The sequence below is a fragment of the Ostrinia nubilalis genome, chromosome 22 (assembly GCF_963855985.1).
Source record: "Ostrinia nubilalis chromosome 22, ilOstNubi1.1, whole genome shotgun sequence".
Classification (NCBI taxonomy): Eukaryota; Metazoa; Arthropoda; class Insecta; order Lepidoptera; family Crambidae; genus Ostrinia; species Ostrinia nubilalis.
Genome location: NC_087109.1, coordinates 10,911,413 through 10,926,479, shown reverse-complemented (window position 1 = coordinate 10,926,479; position 15,067 = coordinate 10,911,413). Strand labels below are relative to the sequence as shown.

The following is a 15,067-nucleotide window of genomic DNA, read 5'->3' as shown; positions in this document are numbered from 1 at the left end:
TGACCTATTTGACCTTAAATGTGTTCAAAAATTACATTATTACTGAAACATTGATCCCTATATTTTTTCTAAATTCAAAACAGTAGCCAATAAAGTATTTATTGGAAGAACATTGGCATATTTCAAGAACTAGGCCTTTTGCATTATAGCTTGAGCTAAATGGTTAGGATATTTGTTTTAAGTTATTTAATAATAGGTAGTATGAAGTTTTCTGTTTGTCCAATTCTGCCAATGCCTTTAGCTTCTTAAAATTAATTTCTCCTTCGAAATTAAAAATCGATGTTTTATTTTTAATACTATTTATTTCATAGTCACACAAAGATGCGATACATAATTTTTGCCTAAAAATGAATTATGTTCAACATGTTTTAACATTAATTGAAAGAGGAGGGGCTACGTTTAAGATGTTTAATAACAATTTGTTACATTTTGATATTTTTATGGTGTTACTATCTTTTGCGCCCCTGCCTCCCTTTTTATTACTAGTGGATAGTAATTTTATGTTGTTTATTTAATCAAAACATGTTGAAATTATAATTTTTATTTAATCTAACACTAATTTCAAACTTCTTAATTAATACAATATTTGATTTAGTAAAAGTTTTTGTTCTTTCGAAACTACCGAAGGTAATTTAATTTTTAATAGTGATATAATCCAAAATTTTAGTTTTTCTCACTGTAAGCATAACTCAAATTTTCATGTTTGAACTAAAACTAAGATATTCTTAATTAAAAAATATAAGTTTAATTCTATTCCCAGTTACACATTTGTGTGTATTTTCCGTCAATAGTTTGGTATTGTACCAATTGTTAATAATAATTATTTGAACCGAACAATGTTGGGGTCCAAGAAAAGTTATTTTAAATTCTTAATTTTAGAATGTGTACTTTCGACGTCCATGGGATGGGGTGCTTTTGCGTATCCTAGTATTTTTTTTGTTATTTTTGTCTTGTTTTTTTCTTGAAGTTTAGGGTTTTTCTTTTAAGCTGCTGTACTCACCAAGCTATTGCTGTGATCGCTGCCTCTTTGATGACGAATCCCTGGAATGTGTGTGAAAACTGAGTGAGAGTGATCAAATAATATATGTAATAATTATTAAATAGCTAATTGAAGCAAAATTAAATGTAACTCGCAACTTAAATTAAGTGGCCAGTAAGTATGGATGTTATTTTATAAACTAGTCATGCAAGACAAGTTCCATACTATTCTTTATGATTTGTAAAGGTGCCCAATGAAATAACACACCATAAAAAGGATAATAATTATGTATATTATCAACTTCCCTTTAAAAGAAGTATCCAAACCTTTTAGTTTAGTTCTATACATTTTTGTTTAAATTGTAGAAATCATTTCTTGAATAAATAACATCTCATTGGCCATAAAAATTAAAATAAGAAGCAAAATAAAAAAAATGTGTGCAGAGGTGCGACCAGTCACTGGATTTCTTTTCATGACTTCATAATATGAGCTTGATAATAATAATCCAAAACAAAAAATGTTCAGAAGTCTATCAAGAAATTGATCGTTATAGAAATGATACCTACTGCTTTATTTAGAAAAGTATTTTATAAAAAACATAACCCTCCTTCTGGCGCAGTGGGGTAAATAGGGCATTTGGTGACATTTAAAAGAATGTGTGAAGCCACGATAGCCCGAACGGTGAAGGGGTCGGACTGGCCGACTCGTGATCCGGGGAACGCGGGTTTGGTCCCCGCCTCCGCTCGACTATAATTGTGGTGAGCTCACTCGTGATACAAGCATATTTAGCTTAGAATGAGGGGCTAACGGGAGTATTAGTAATTAGTGTAATAACAAATTACTAATAATCTTAAAAAAAAAATGTATTGTCCAACAATTCTGAAATGTCAAGTGGCAAAAATCAAAAACAAACAACTCGGTATTGATAGTAGCACCCTCTTGTAAATGTCATAATTATATGGTTGTCCGACGTGGAAAAAATCGGAACTAATAAACCACTATTGATAGGAGCGCCCTCTTGACAATATTAGCTGGGACGGTTCAGTTTAGGACGTCTATACTTTTGCATTTTGTCTTGGCAGTCTACCAATCTACAACGATCACAATCTAATCTACCACCCAGTGACGAGCCTGCATGCACGCGACGTACTACTCAGTTACTTGGGACGCGCGTAGGGCTCGTGGCGCTGGTATGGCCGCGGCTGGGGCCTGCGGGTGCCCACATCACGAGCTGATGCCTTGAAGGGCCTCTCCTCTTGCTTGTAGAAGCCCTCGTCGTAGTAGCGGTCGGGACGATCGTAGTAGAACTCTTGTTCGGAGGCTCTGGGTGGGCCGCGCGGTTGGCGGGACACCTGGGAAGGCGCCTGGGTCAAGGTTGTGTCTTTTAGTGTGATGGCGGGCGATTTGTTAAGTTGCCGAGATCGTCTGGATGACACTGTTTCGATCGATTTTGAGATACTTCCTTCCATTGTATTGAAATGAATAACAGAGGGAATTGAGAAAAATTGAATTGATTTCTTATAATTGAGTTGGTGTTAAAGCCGATAGAATCATAACCCATATTGGTTATTAAATAAGATACTCAGACAGTGCTAGCCAAATGATCTTGACAATAAATTAATTATGAGATGTATTGTTTTTAGTTAAAACTTGTAAAGAAAATAGAAACATTTTAGTAAAAGTTAGGATAGAAATGATAAATGTATGCAAATCTCGCACACACTGAATGGCAATGATTATTCCCACCGATGTAACTCCTGTATAACCAGGATCTATAGCTAGGCCTCTGATAAAAATCCAACAGGTAAAGATCAAGTTTACGGGGAAAAGTTAAACTTACTTGGAACTGAATGCAGGAACCAATGAAAATATGATAAAACTGGGGTTAACTCCGACAGTAAAGAGTTCCTCTGTGGTTGAGATGTCCAGATGAAGCTCGCCTTCACCTTTGGCCTGATCATCACTTTCAACCAGGAAAATAAACTTACCGGCGGCTCCGGCGGCATAGCCTACGGGTCTTCATACCCGCCGTAGTTTTCCATGGCGTTGCGAGCGCGGTCCAGGATGCTGATCACCTTGGTCTTGCCATGATGTAAAGCCTGGTCCGTAAGCACGTAGAATCCCGTCCAATGACCCCAAGCTACCCATCCTTATCGCTCGCGCGTAATTATATTGCTGTCGCGACTGTGCGACGCGCGCCCGCAGTGTGCGAGCGCGACAGCAACATAATTACGTGCGAGCGACAAGGATGGGCAGCTTGGGGTCATTGGACGGGATTCTACGTGCTCACGGACCAGGCTTTAGTCCAATGAAACTTACCGGCGGCTCGGGCGGCATAGCGTACGGGTCTTCATAGCCCCCGTAGGAGTTTTCCATGGCGTTGCGAGCGCGGTCCAGGATGCTGATCACCTTAGTCTTGCCGGGCATGCCGCGTGGCATCGGCGGCGCCGGCGGCATGCGAGGCGGCGCACGACCCGGCGGCGGCCTGGGCGGGCCGGCTGTGAAGGTAGATAGATAGTTTAATAATGTGAGCACATAAACAAGTACTTAGTAAAGCTTTATTGATTAAACTTAACACTAAGTGAGCTGCCACACTGGCAGATTGCAACACTTGTAAATCTTGTAATCCGCCAATGTGGCAAGGCCCTAACAGTTGCAAGAAAATAGGTAAAATCTTAAGGAGGCCGCGACCGTTACTTGATTTTAGTTAAGTACTGCTATAAGCGTTAGTTCGCGAGCAAGACAGAGACAGGTCTCTGCCTTAGGCCCGATTCGACCACTTTTATCCGAGAATAACTCCTGATATTGGCACATTGACAGTTTCAGTATGGGGAATCTCTGACGATTTATTCTGAGATTAATACTACTCTTGTTAGGTCGAATTTAACCCTTAGTTGAGTAACCGTTGCGGTCTCCCGTCTCGGTCTCCTGTCTCTGTAGCGGCGCGAACCACTTTTTCTCAGAAGGGTACATTGCAAACGTGACGTAATGACTTTCAGGAATAATAAGATAATCTGTATCTGTTTTTAATTAAGTAATATCATATGTTAACGATGTAATACATGTTGTGTTAAGTCCCCATTTGAATGAGTCATTCTGAAAGGGTAAATAAGTAACCTTTGACAATATTGGTATCTTGAAACAACAACTGATGAGTAACAGAACAAGCATACAGTTATCTGCACATCTTGACTACATTTTTAAATCAAAATAACACTTATTACAACGAATTAAACTTGATGCTAATGCAAAAAACGCATTGAAATGGTATATTCTGTTCTGTAGCCTATATGTAAATAACAAAGTGTATTGCAAGTAGTGAGCAATAACAGGATTGTGAATATGCAATCTTTGTACTAATGCCTCCAACGTGTCTCTTCTGTAGTGTGTACTATAGTAATAGTGTATAGCTAGTGACCTTTGCCAATAACCGGATCTTGATAAGAGAACGACCGTTTGGTGACGGTGCAAGCACTGTACATCACGTTGTCTGGCCCAGGTGGTAGCTGCATACCTGCAGAGAAGCCACAGGTTAGAATGTATAGTTCTTGCAACTCACGAGGGCGAGTGAGCTTTACTTGTGTGTGTACGTGTACATTGCACATAACGATAGTGTAATGTTTATCAGTGGGCTGAGTGTGAGTTTACATGTGAGCGCGTTTAAAAAATGTATGAAGATTTTTTTATTTGAAAGTTTCCCGCTAGGGTCGCTGTACAATCCGTCATACATTTAATGTCATTTTTCAAAAAACACACTCAGCCCTCTGAATTTTGAAAAACGAACAGTAGCGAGCCACCACACATGTAAAGCTCGCTCGCCTTCGTGAATTGCAACAACTATAACCACCTATTGGTGTCAGGATTAAATTAGAATTTACTGAGAGAAAACATTGTGGAAATGTTTTATTTTTCATCTCATATTAAGAATTAGACGTATGTAAAGTACTTTAAGCTTACTGGGTGGCAAAGGTCACTGTGAGTAGCAGTCGCGATAAGTGTTGCCAATGTATCGATAATATTGCGCTATACTGACGCCAATATTCACAAACGATGCTTGCTTAAGTGAAGCAGAAAATTGAACGCACAGCGTTGAATAGAGCTCTGTGATTGGTTCGTGTGTTACCCTGTGCGTCCTGTGGGAATTGTATTACACATAACTGATGTAAGATAAGGAAAATTGTGTTTTATCATGCTACTTATTTTAAGTATACTACACAGTACATCCATAGGTACAGTCAGCAGAATAAGGTTGTGTCGTCATCTCTTGACCACTCCCATAGTTTTTTTTTAACTTAGTTAACAAACTATTTTTCACTGACTGTACTAAAATTATATGCGTACTTGCCACAATAAAATACTAAGGTGTGACAAATATTTATTATTATAGTGTGATAAATCTCCTTTTACTATGCTTTGATTAAGTTAGTATAATCAATTTGGCACGATCTTAGTGAAATGGTTTTGTACAATTTTTCTAAAGACGCATATTATTTTACAACTTGTTTTTATAACTAAATTCAATAGTTTGCACGAATAAACTTGACAGTTCTGTAAATAGAAGTAGCAAATGTATTGAAAAACAGATTAATCTAGAATATGAGTGAGAAACGGAACGTAAAGATGTGTGAAAGAGAAGGAAGAGTGTGTGTGTGACGTATGACGACGTGTAGACGAGTAATTATTATAAATTACTGTTTTTATTATTTTCTATCTTGGGCAAATAAATATAGTCCAGTCATTTAAGCTTAAATTAGGTAAGAATCTCGGAATTAGAGATACCCAGCTGTAAGTCTGTAAATACTTGTATATTGACACCCTAAAAGTTGTCTCAAAACCTACATATGGTAGGGTGTAAGCAACTATTAAATTTTAAGGTCAAAGGTCACAAAAATCGGTTTTTTGCGCTTTTTTAGGAAATATCTCATTTCCTATGGGTTTTTTGCTATTTGTATTTATTATCAATATTGTAGAATACTAAATTCTCTACAAATTTTGTTTAAATATAATTTTTTTATACGGTGAACCGTTTTCGAGATAGAGGGCGGAGAGCGCGCGGTCACTGCATCACTTCAGGTCAACTTAAGCGGTTTAGGTTTTTCATACAAAAGGATTTTCCCGCTAATTCCCGTGGGAATTTCGGTAATTACTTGTTGTAAATAAGCTTTAAGTTTACTAAGGTACCTACATGCCAAATTTCAAGCGTCTAACTTCCGTTAAGCGTTTAGATTTTTCATACAAAAGGATTTTCCCGCTAATTCCTGTTCCCGTGGGAATTCCTAAGTAAACTATAACCTGCCCAGGTGTATGAAGAATAATTGTACTAAGTTTCGTTAAAATCCGACAAGTAGTTTTTGTTTCTATAAGGAACATACAGACGGACAGACAGACAGACAAAAATTTTACTGATTGCATTTTTGGCATCAGTATCGATCACTAATCACCCCCTGATAGTTATTTTGAAAATATATTTCATGTATAGAATTCTGTCCGTCTGTATGTTCCTTATAGAAACAAAAACTACTCGACGGATTTTAACGAAACTTGGTACAATTATTCTTCATACACCTGGGCAGGTTATAGTATACTTAGGAATTCCCACGGGAACAGGAATTAGCGGGAAAATCCTTTTGTATGAAAAATCTAAACGTTTAACGGAAGTTAGACGCTTGAAATTTGGCATGTAGGTACCTTAGTAAACTCAAAGCTTAGTTACAACAAGGAATTCCCGAAATTCCCACAGGAATTAGCGGGAAAATCCTTTTGTATGAAAAATCTAAACCGCTTAAGTAGACCTGAAGTGATGCAGTGACCGCGCGCTCTCCGCCCTCTATCTCGAAAACGGTTCACCGTATAAAAAAAGTTTTTAAACAAAATTTGTAGAGAATTTAGTATTCTACAATATTGATAATAAATACAAATAGCAAAAAACCCACAGGAAATGAGATATTTCTAAAAAAAGCGCAAAAAACCGATTTTTGTGACCGTTGACCTTGAAATTTAATAGTTGCTTACACCCTACCATATGTAGGTTTTGAGACAACTTTTAGGGTGTCAATATACACGTATTTACAGACTTACAGCTGGGTATCTCGAATTCCGAGGTGAACTTACTATAATGACTGGACTAATATGTGGGAATTAGAACTGTGTTTCAATTCCTACATTAATATCTCAGTTTATAATAAATAATACAGGATTATTCAATTAAGAACAAAGATACACCATTTGATAAACCAATCTATTCTACTAGAAGATTGTCATAGTATATTGGTGCAGACCATAAAAATATATTTTGGCACTAACCTCTGTCCATCAGTTCCCTAATAGGCGGATGCCTCATCATCTCCATGCCGTCAGGGACCAGGTATTTCTTGACCTCTGCCAGTGCGTATGCGATCCTCGCATGCGCCTCAGCAGGGGGCGCTAATGCTGATATCTCGACGTGGAGCTCGTCTGACAAGTGCGAGTATTTAGGGTCTAAGCTGTTACGGAGTTCTTCTTCCTTTCTCCTGTAAGAAAAATACATAATTATAGTAAACTTTGATCTGATAAGTATAATTCATGAGCTGTTAAGAATAAAAATAACCACTTGTTAAATAACATAGTATCTAAATGAGACTAAATTTCATTGATAGTATGTAACACCATAGCAAAGTGCAAAGTTTTCATATAAGACATGAGGTGATATATGAGGTCTCACAGTGCGTGTGGATGCACAGGGTGACACACAAACCAATCACTCTATTTAATGCTGAAAATTCGATTTGCTGCTTCACTTAAGCATCGTTTTTTAATAAGATCATAAGAATAATTCACTCAATACCAGGTTGTTGCCAAAATAAAAGAAGAGTAATTCAAGGTGGTCATGTACGTACAACAAAAATATTGAGAATGAGTGGATGCCGCTTCTGGGATTTATTTCATTATTGAACTAGCAAGATAATAATATAATACAATTTTATCTCACCTGTCCCTTATTGATCCTCGTCCTAGAACTGCCATTTTGCACATGGTCTCTTCTTGCATTTGTTTCATTGTGTTGCCTTTGGGCCCAAGTAATTTGCCCACAAAATTGAACTAAAACAACAAACTTTTATTATAGGACCATTCCTAGCATCTTAAATTTGCTTATTCCGAGTAATAAAGTAATATTTTTACCTGAGGATGTTCTTTGATCGGCACCAAAACTTTAACTGTAACTTTGACAGGCTTCTCGCGGAAGACATCCATGTACTTGGTGTCTTTGGCGGGAATCCTGCCTGTGGTTTGTACCCTTGACACCTCTGTAAATAAAACTCAAATAGTTAATGAAGTGTGGTGGATGTAGGTTTAAGTAGTTTTCCTGAAACCTACTACAAAGATTCTGTTAATTTTTTTTGTTTGGATATGAGGTTATTGTGTGTAGAATGTCATGCCAAGGGGGAAGGTCATTGACCGACTTAATTTGTTGTTTTGTGTGACCTAACAATTAATTTAACACCTAATAGCTTTAATAGGCATAAATTAGTCTATTGACATAAACTTTTTATCTGCAAATCAAACAAATCTACCACGCCAACAGTTGCGCAGTAGAACATTGAGAAAGTTGTTAGTACCTTGGTCAATAAGTTTGGACGAGATAGGGAATTTCTGGTTATTGAGTTTAATCTTCTCACTCAACAATTCCCTCATGTATTCATCGGCTTTATCATTCAATTTCAATCCTTCATCGCCATCTTGGTCCATCGGCCCGCAGTCTTCGGGTTGCCTCGGTTCTCTTTTAAATTCGCCGCTGTTGTACCCATTTTTATCAAAACTCTCCGCCATCATTAAATTCTTTAATAAAATAGTCAATAGCACTAAAGATGCAAATGACTTCTTCTATTTTTCATGAAAATTTATTGCACTCATACGTCGTCCGTCAACAATCAAACGACGCTAAATAAAACATGGCGGCCGGCGACACCGGCGCGCGCGGCATCAGCAAAAATTGACAAGTGTGTGTATCCGGTATAGGGATGTACCCTGCAAATACCAGCACAAAATATCACATGCTTTTTAGGAGTGACTTTGAGACGATTACTTTTTTTCCTGTTGGACGAGTCGGATTACCTACTTACGGATCATAAAGTTATACTAATTTTATAGGACATTGTGTGGTCTTCCAAATAAAACATTTATAAAGTAACTAAAAGGAAAATGATTCTAATTCAAATCAATAGTTTATTTAGAATTATTACGAGTACATTAACTAATTTCTATTAGATTTATGTTTATTTTCCTTATTCTCTTCAAGTATGTGTCTGGCGTGCTGGATCACAATAATGGTGAATTCTGGATGTGGAGCCATCATAATTTCAGATTTCTTCGTATGGATACGGGCTACAAGAACTTCGTCAAAAGTATCCTGTAAATAAATTAATATTTTAGTTTGACTGAAGAGTTGGAACTTGCTAAACTACCGAATTTTATTGGATTCTTGTAAAAGTTTGACTCTATTTGATTTCTGAAATGTCTATTATTAATTAGGAATACGTTTTTATACCAGTTCTTTAATGTATATTTGGGCCATAGTCCCGAAGCTCTGGAGTACCAATCCATAGTTGGTGGCTCTGGTTGTACTAATATTTGTCAATATGGGAGCGCCTGGTTAGAGACAGTGAGAAGAAATTAGCGGACTTTCACCGTAAGCTAACTTGGTGGTAAATAGTTTTCGACAAGGCATAATAAACTTTAAAACAAAACGAACGAACGCATTTGCCAAACAAAACGAGCTGTCCCAATTTTACTAACCTTCCTTATTTGTCATAATAACTCCTTCTACAGATTCATCTTCCATAATTCGATCTATTATGGGATTAACTTTATTTATAGTTACAGTCTGAAAATAAGGAATAAAAAATTATATACAGATTTATTTTTACGAATAACATTAAGTTTTATTAAGGCTTCTTACCGTATTCACCAACCACTCATCTCGAGCATCTTTTAACAGGTTACTGATAATTTTCATTATCCCTTATTTTGTTTATTACAACTTTACTGGTCGCCAAGTTCGTGAACCTTTACTAACTAACCTCGTTATTGAGTAACGTCTTGTTATATTTTATTCCCTCTTTGTTTATTTTTCTTAACTGTATGAATGACACACGCCGTGTAGTCTTTTCCCGCGGCCACCAAGATTTCGTTCATCTTTGTTTCGATTCGGTATGTTATCAATTCATCGTTGATATCCTGTTGGTTATGATATTTTTTATTATTTTTGGCAAAAGTGGTGACTAGTGACAGGCCTGGCTCACTCCGCGCGGTACATCCGATAATTACCTACAGCGAAGCGCCCCGCCGGCGGGTATTATATCAGTCGAGTGTCACGCGCGCGCCCGTCTGGACGCTGGCGTGACCTAATTCTATGATCGAAGTATTATTTAAAAATGGACATATAAAGAGAAAGAAATATTGTGCGGCGTTCGGGTGTTTAAATTCGAAAAGAAATCTACCGGATTTATCTTTTTTTTCGCTTCCCAAAGATGCTGAAAGGTATGTTGGCCATGTAGGTAATCAATAATAAAATTCTTAGGATAGTATAGGATTTTTCTTTTTTCTGTAATAGTATGTTTAATTTATCTGTCTTATGTCAAAATAGGTATGAATGAAGACATTGTAATAAAACAAGTTTTTTTAATCCTAATTAGGTATATTTGAAATGTTATTTTTACAAAGGTAAAATAACAGTAATACTTACTTACCTACATACGTACCTCATTACAAATAAGTAGATTAATTATTTTTTCACTAGACAGCAACCCTAACAGCGTAAGAAGAGTTCAGAGGCACGCGATAGAAAGAGACAAAACTTGTAGGTGAATAAAATTGTAGGTACGTAGTGCTGTGCGAGCTGAATTCCACTGTATCGCGTCGTAGCAAGACTTGCATTTATTTAAATCGTCTTGCGGAGTAATCCTTCTGTACCTGTACTATTACTTATTCTGTGCTAGTGACTAGATGTAGTATTTTATGGTGACTAAACACTTCCGGCCAAAAGCCAGAGTGCCAAGCAGTTAGCAGGTAGTTGTTTTTCTTACATTAGTGAAATGGCGGGAAAAATTTAACATGTCATGTGATTATTATATTAAATATTTTTATCGTAAAATAGTGTACATAATATTAATATCTTACTATTTCCGTTATTGCTCGATGTATAGCAGAACTTAGTTGAGGAAGCTTCGTGATCATGGTTTGTGCCATGGCTTCCGGCACGGTGCAAATATGCACTGAATCTTAAAGATAAATTATAGTATTTTAAACAGCGACTAAAATTTTCTTTAGCACTTGCAAACTAAGGTCTTTTTATCTACAACCGATCGTACGTACTTTGTCGTATGAACATGATACCCACAACAGTGGGATGTGCTTCTATGCGTGCTATGGTCTTGACAGTGTCTTCTCCAAGGCACTAAAATAAAAATTACTTGGTTTCAATGTCAGTACTTAAAGTACCTATTAATTTTACTGCAGGTACTTACATCTGGTAGATCTCTGGTGGTAATCTTTTTTCTATAATTTGGCGCCATAACTCAAACTTAATACAAAGTAATATTTTTAAAGAAATTACAATAATAATATCTAAAAACTAAACAGGCTAATCGAAAATAAATTAAAATTTAATATTAAGAAAGGACATCAAAATAAAAATGTCTCAAAATTAGTAATGTCGATTGTAAAATCGCTATGGCTATGATAATGCAATAATTGCTTTGATGATTAATAACAATCATAATTTTGATAAATAGGAAAACGAATTTATCGCTTACAGTAGACGTATCTCAGTAGGTACCTTGTTTCATAATAATAAGATGGCCCTTGTTTGCCTTTGTTATGGCGTATCCTTCGAAGGATTAGATTTCTATTCCTTATTTATATGGATTTGTTTCAAAATTTATTGGGGGCCATCTAACAAATGTCATTGCAAAGAGGGCATCTAAGGAAAGGTCATGCAAACAGGGCATTCGAAAACATCCGTCCCTGTGCGGGGGGCCCGTATCATTGATACCGCTGATACGGCGATAGCTCTCTACATCCATGCGTGACCGTTGTGGCTAAACGCAAACCGCGAAAGCTAAGAAAAAAAACATCCCCATGGCTTAGAGTAAAAGCCAAGTAAAGACCACGTCCCGCCTTGAAATAGCCAAAATCTCCCAAGAATTTAAATCAGGTTGTAGAGTTGTATTTTTAAAAGTGCACCCTCGAACGGTGTAAAAGTTTGATGCGGGTGAACTATGGTCAGTGGGGCTGTTTAACATTGCATGGGTGCAGAGGGGCATCGGGTGGGCCAGGCACAGTACAATATGGGAGCAGTAGAACTAGATAGCTTGTGAAATTAAAATTACAATTTTTTTTAAGTTTATGTAAATTATTGTTTATCAGTTAAATAAAGATAAAAAAATAGTTTTTTTTCTAATAAGGGTTTAAATTAATACTTTGGTTGGTAATAATGGTATAATAATGGTAATAATAATGGTAATAATTAATAATACTAAAAGGCGTTGGGTCCAAATGTTTATGTTGGGCATGAACTTATTAACGACCCATATAATGGACGACCTTATAATGGCGCTGCTGGATAGAGGCTGCTATACCAACCAAATCTGGAAAGCATTGGACGAGGCATTTGTTGAGCAGTGGACGTCCTTTGAATAATTATGATGATGATTAAAAAACCCTTTGACAATAATATAATCTAAAAGCATAGGTTGTGGGTTCCAAGACAACCAGAGGCTATTCCCAAAGCTTCCACGTAGTAAGTAGATGCATATAGTCTGTAAAAAAACTCACTCATAAAACTCATTAAATTTTTGGAAGCAGGCTTTTAAAAAGCACTTTTACACGTCCCAGTATTAACCCCATCAATGTTTCGGGACAATAAATGGGCCGGTACTGAGAAGAAGCAGCGCAAAAAACTCAAGTCACTATCGTAGTGTAACTTAACTTACCTACTATTAGTTCCCTACACTGTGGTCACCCGCTGGATTCTCATGTTGTGTGCTGCTGTGTGCTTAAGCTGCGCTGGATATTTAATCCAGTCCAGTCGTTTTCAGCTTCTCCAAAATATCCAGTTCCTCGAGCATTGAAATATGTACTGCTCACTGCAGTTCTGTTCGCGACAGCTATTTGTTTGGTACAGTATAAATGTGCCTGCCGAAAAATGTTGGCGACGTTGTTTGGTAACAAGTGAACAAATTGTATTTTAAATAATATTTGCTGTCCAAAATCTTAATTAAATGCGTAAGCTTGCATTACCTGAAATTCAGTTTGTCACAGAAAGACAGACTTGCTAGAAATTTTATCGTTGTTGAACTCAACAAAAATTATAATCCTATGTTATTATGATGTAATAAACAATAGATAATAGTAATACTGTAAAGTTTATCAAAATTCATTCAACAGTTTTTGCTTGCTTGAAAGAGTAAGAAACATTTACCCTTCCCCACCTACTTACCTCCTATTAGGAAGTACTTATTTGCCCTATTACTAGGATCAAATAGTAGCTACTGTAGGTACTACTTATTCTTATGAATTACTTAGGATGTACTGAACGTTTGGCGCTGAAGATTTGGATAAATAGTGTTTGTGCCTACAGCTACTGTTATAGAATTAAATAATATACTTGTACTTGTCAATGTATCGAAAACTAGCATGTAGTACCCATCTGTGAAGAAAATAGGTGCATACGGCTGTTAAAGTTTGTTTTGTTTGTACTAAATATTATTTGTGTTGCGATGTTACAGCACCCTGTCCCGAACTGTGAGCTAAGTAGCAAGTAATATAGCATTACCCTCAGTTTTCCCTGTTGCGGTGAGGTTTATTAACAAACTTTGCCTACCCGCAGACGTCACTTATTTTTCCTCGTTTTAATAAGAAGGCTTTGGCTTGCTCCCTTTTAGGGTAAAGTGAAAAGTGGAACTTTGTCCTTGTGAAAAAGTTTGCATTGAAAACATTTTCGGTCGAGTGGCCAGTTTGAATAAAATAATCTAGTGTCAAATAAATATACATTTGGAGACCAAGAGCTTTTTTTTTTGCATGGGAAACTTTTTTAAATTCATTCATCTAGTAGACAATGGTATTATTTATTGCATCCTTCTTTTTATCTGACTGCGCCAAAAGCAGGGTTAGTTTTTCGAGTGTATTTTTGAACGTCTCGTTATTGCAAAAAATTAAAAAAAAAAATCCGTTTTCCCAAGTAATTTATAATTACATAGGTAGGTCCTTAATTAAATATCATTAAACTCGTTTTTTGTAGGTCATTATTTAGCATTATTGGATGTTATTAAAAATTTCCATTTTTCACAAGGTTGAACTTGAAATTAATAAAAATGCAACGACTCTTTGTCTAAACTTACTTCGAAAAAAAGGCAATATTTTATGTCATTAGCCTTAGACTCCATTTTTATTCACAAATAAAAAAAATCTATGGCCTTAAAAATAATACCACTACCACTACCACCATCTTACCTAAGTCTGTCACCATAACAACAATGTTAACAGCATTGTTGTGTTCCGGTAGTTAGAGGTAAGATAGCTAGTTCCTCCGTGGTTGAGGATTCCGGGTGGAGCTCGCTTCCACCTTCGGCCTGATCATCACTTACCATCAGGTGAGATACAGGAAAAGAGCTTCCTCGTTGAGGATTTTAAAAAAAACCGCCCGTCAGGGGACACCCGGGTTTGAACCGGGGACCTCTCGATCTGCAGTCGAATGCTCTACCACTGAGCTATATCCCCGCTGTCAGCTGATCGCGAAATTGTGGACTACCGTCGACTTACACAGATGGCAGCACATCAAGCTTATCACTGCACTTTGGCTTTTATGTACTTGTAATAAGTTCGAATTTCCAAAAAAATTAAACCTGATAGGTAAAATAAAACGAAAAGTTTTTTAATAAGTCTTTATTTTATCAAAAGTTGACACAACAATCTAACTCATTTCAAATAACATTGTAAAGATGTTATTATCATTGTAAGTCATCACTATACTTGAAAATAGCAATTATTGATTTATTATTCTAACAATAACTATATGTATACACTAGTACTTAAATACTATAAAATTATAAC

At 36.5% G+C, this 15,067-nt stretch overlaps 2 protein-coding genes and 1 non-coding gene across 5 annotated transcripts; all 3 read right to left on the bottom strand.

Moving 5' to 3' along the window:
• Positions 1–282: 282 nt before the first annotated feature.
• Positions 283–8,927, bottom strand: LOC135082672 (KH domain-containing, RNA-binding, signal transduction-associated protein 2-like). 2 transcript variants are annotated; one of them, XM_063977460.1, is made up of 7 exons: positions 8,575–8,927; positions 8,138–8,262; positions 7,947–8,056; positions 7,283–7,488; positions 3,299–3,477; positions 2,130–2,343; positions 283–1,041 (listed from the first exon to the last, which is right to left on the bottom strand). In XM_063977460.1, the coding sequence occupies exons 1-6, from the start codon at positions 8,786–8,788 to the stop codon at positions 2,137–2,139; spliced, it is 1,041 nt and encodes a 346-aa protein (XP_063833530.1). In that variant the 5' UTR covers positions 8,789–8,927; the 3' UTR covers positions 283–1,041; positions 2,130–2,136. The 2 variants fall into 2 exon arrangements, with proteins under 2 accessions (XP_063833530.1, XP_063833531.1); XM_063977461.1 differs by having other exon boundaries at positions 2,130–2,331.
• Positions 8,928–9,167: 240 nt separating this feature from the next.
• Positions 9,168–11,676, bottom strand: LOC135082717 (dynein light chain roadblock-type 1-like). Of its 2 annotated transcripts, XM_063977489.1 has the most exons (7): positions 11,482–11,676; positions 11,330–11,411; positions 11,135–11,235; positions 9,915–10,192; positions 9,752–9,839; positions 9,504–9,604; positions 9,168–9,365 (listed from the first exon to the last, which is right to left on the bottom strand). In XM_063977489.1, the coding sequence occupies exons 4-7, from the start codon at positions 9,969–9,971 to the stop codon at positions 9,210–9,212; spliced, it is 402 nt and encodes a 133-aa protein (XP_063833559.1). In that variant the 5' UTR covers positions 9,972–10,192; positions 11,135–11,235; positions 11,330–11,411; positions 11,482–11,676; the 3' UTR covers positions 9,168–9,209. The 2 variants fall into 2 exon arrangements, 1 of the variants encoding a protein (XP_063833559.1); XR_010259460.1 differs by lacking the exon at positions 9,504–9,604.
• Positions 11,677–14,662: 2,986 nt separating this feature from the next.
• On the bottom strand, positions 14,663–14,734 carry Trnac-gca (transfer RNA cysteine (anticodon GCA)). Its single transcript has one exon. It is a non-coding gene; the product is annotated as a tRNA-Cys (tRNA).
• Between the last annotated feature and the right edge of the window lie 333 nt (positions 14,735–15,067).

Coding starts and splice junctions, on each gene's coding strand:
- LOC135082672 (XM_063977460.1), bottom strand. CDS start 8,788: ATGATGGCGGAGAGTTTTGATAAAAATGGGTACAACAGCGGCGAATTT. Junction 8,263..8,574: donor GTCCAAACTTATTGACCAAG/GTACTAACAACT, acceptor TTTTATTTACAG/AGGTGTCAAGGGTACAAACC. Junction 3,478..7,282: donor TAGGGAACTGATGGACAGAG/GTTAGTGCCAAA, acceptor CTACCTTCACAG/CCGGCCCGCCCAGGCCGCCG.
- LOC135082717 (XM_063977489.1), bottom strand. CDS start 9,971: ATGAAAATTATCAGTAACCTGTTAAAAGATGCTCGAGATGAGTGGTTG. Junction 9,840..9,914: donor ATGAGTGGTTGGTGAATACG/GTAAGAAGCCTT, acceptor CCTTATTTTCAG/ACTGTAACTATAAATAAAGT. Junction 9,366..9,503: donor AAATATACATTAAAGAACTG/GTATAAAAACGT, acceptor ATTTATTTACAG/GATACTTTTGACGAAGTTCT.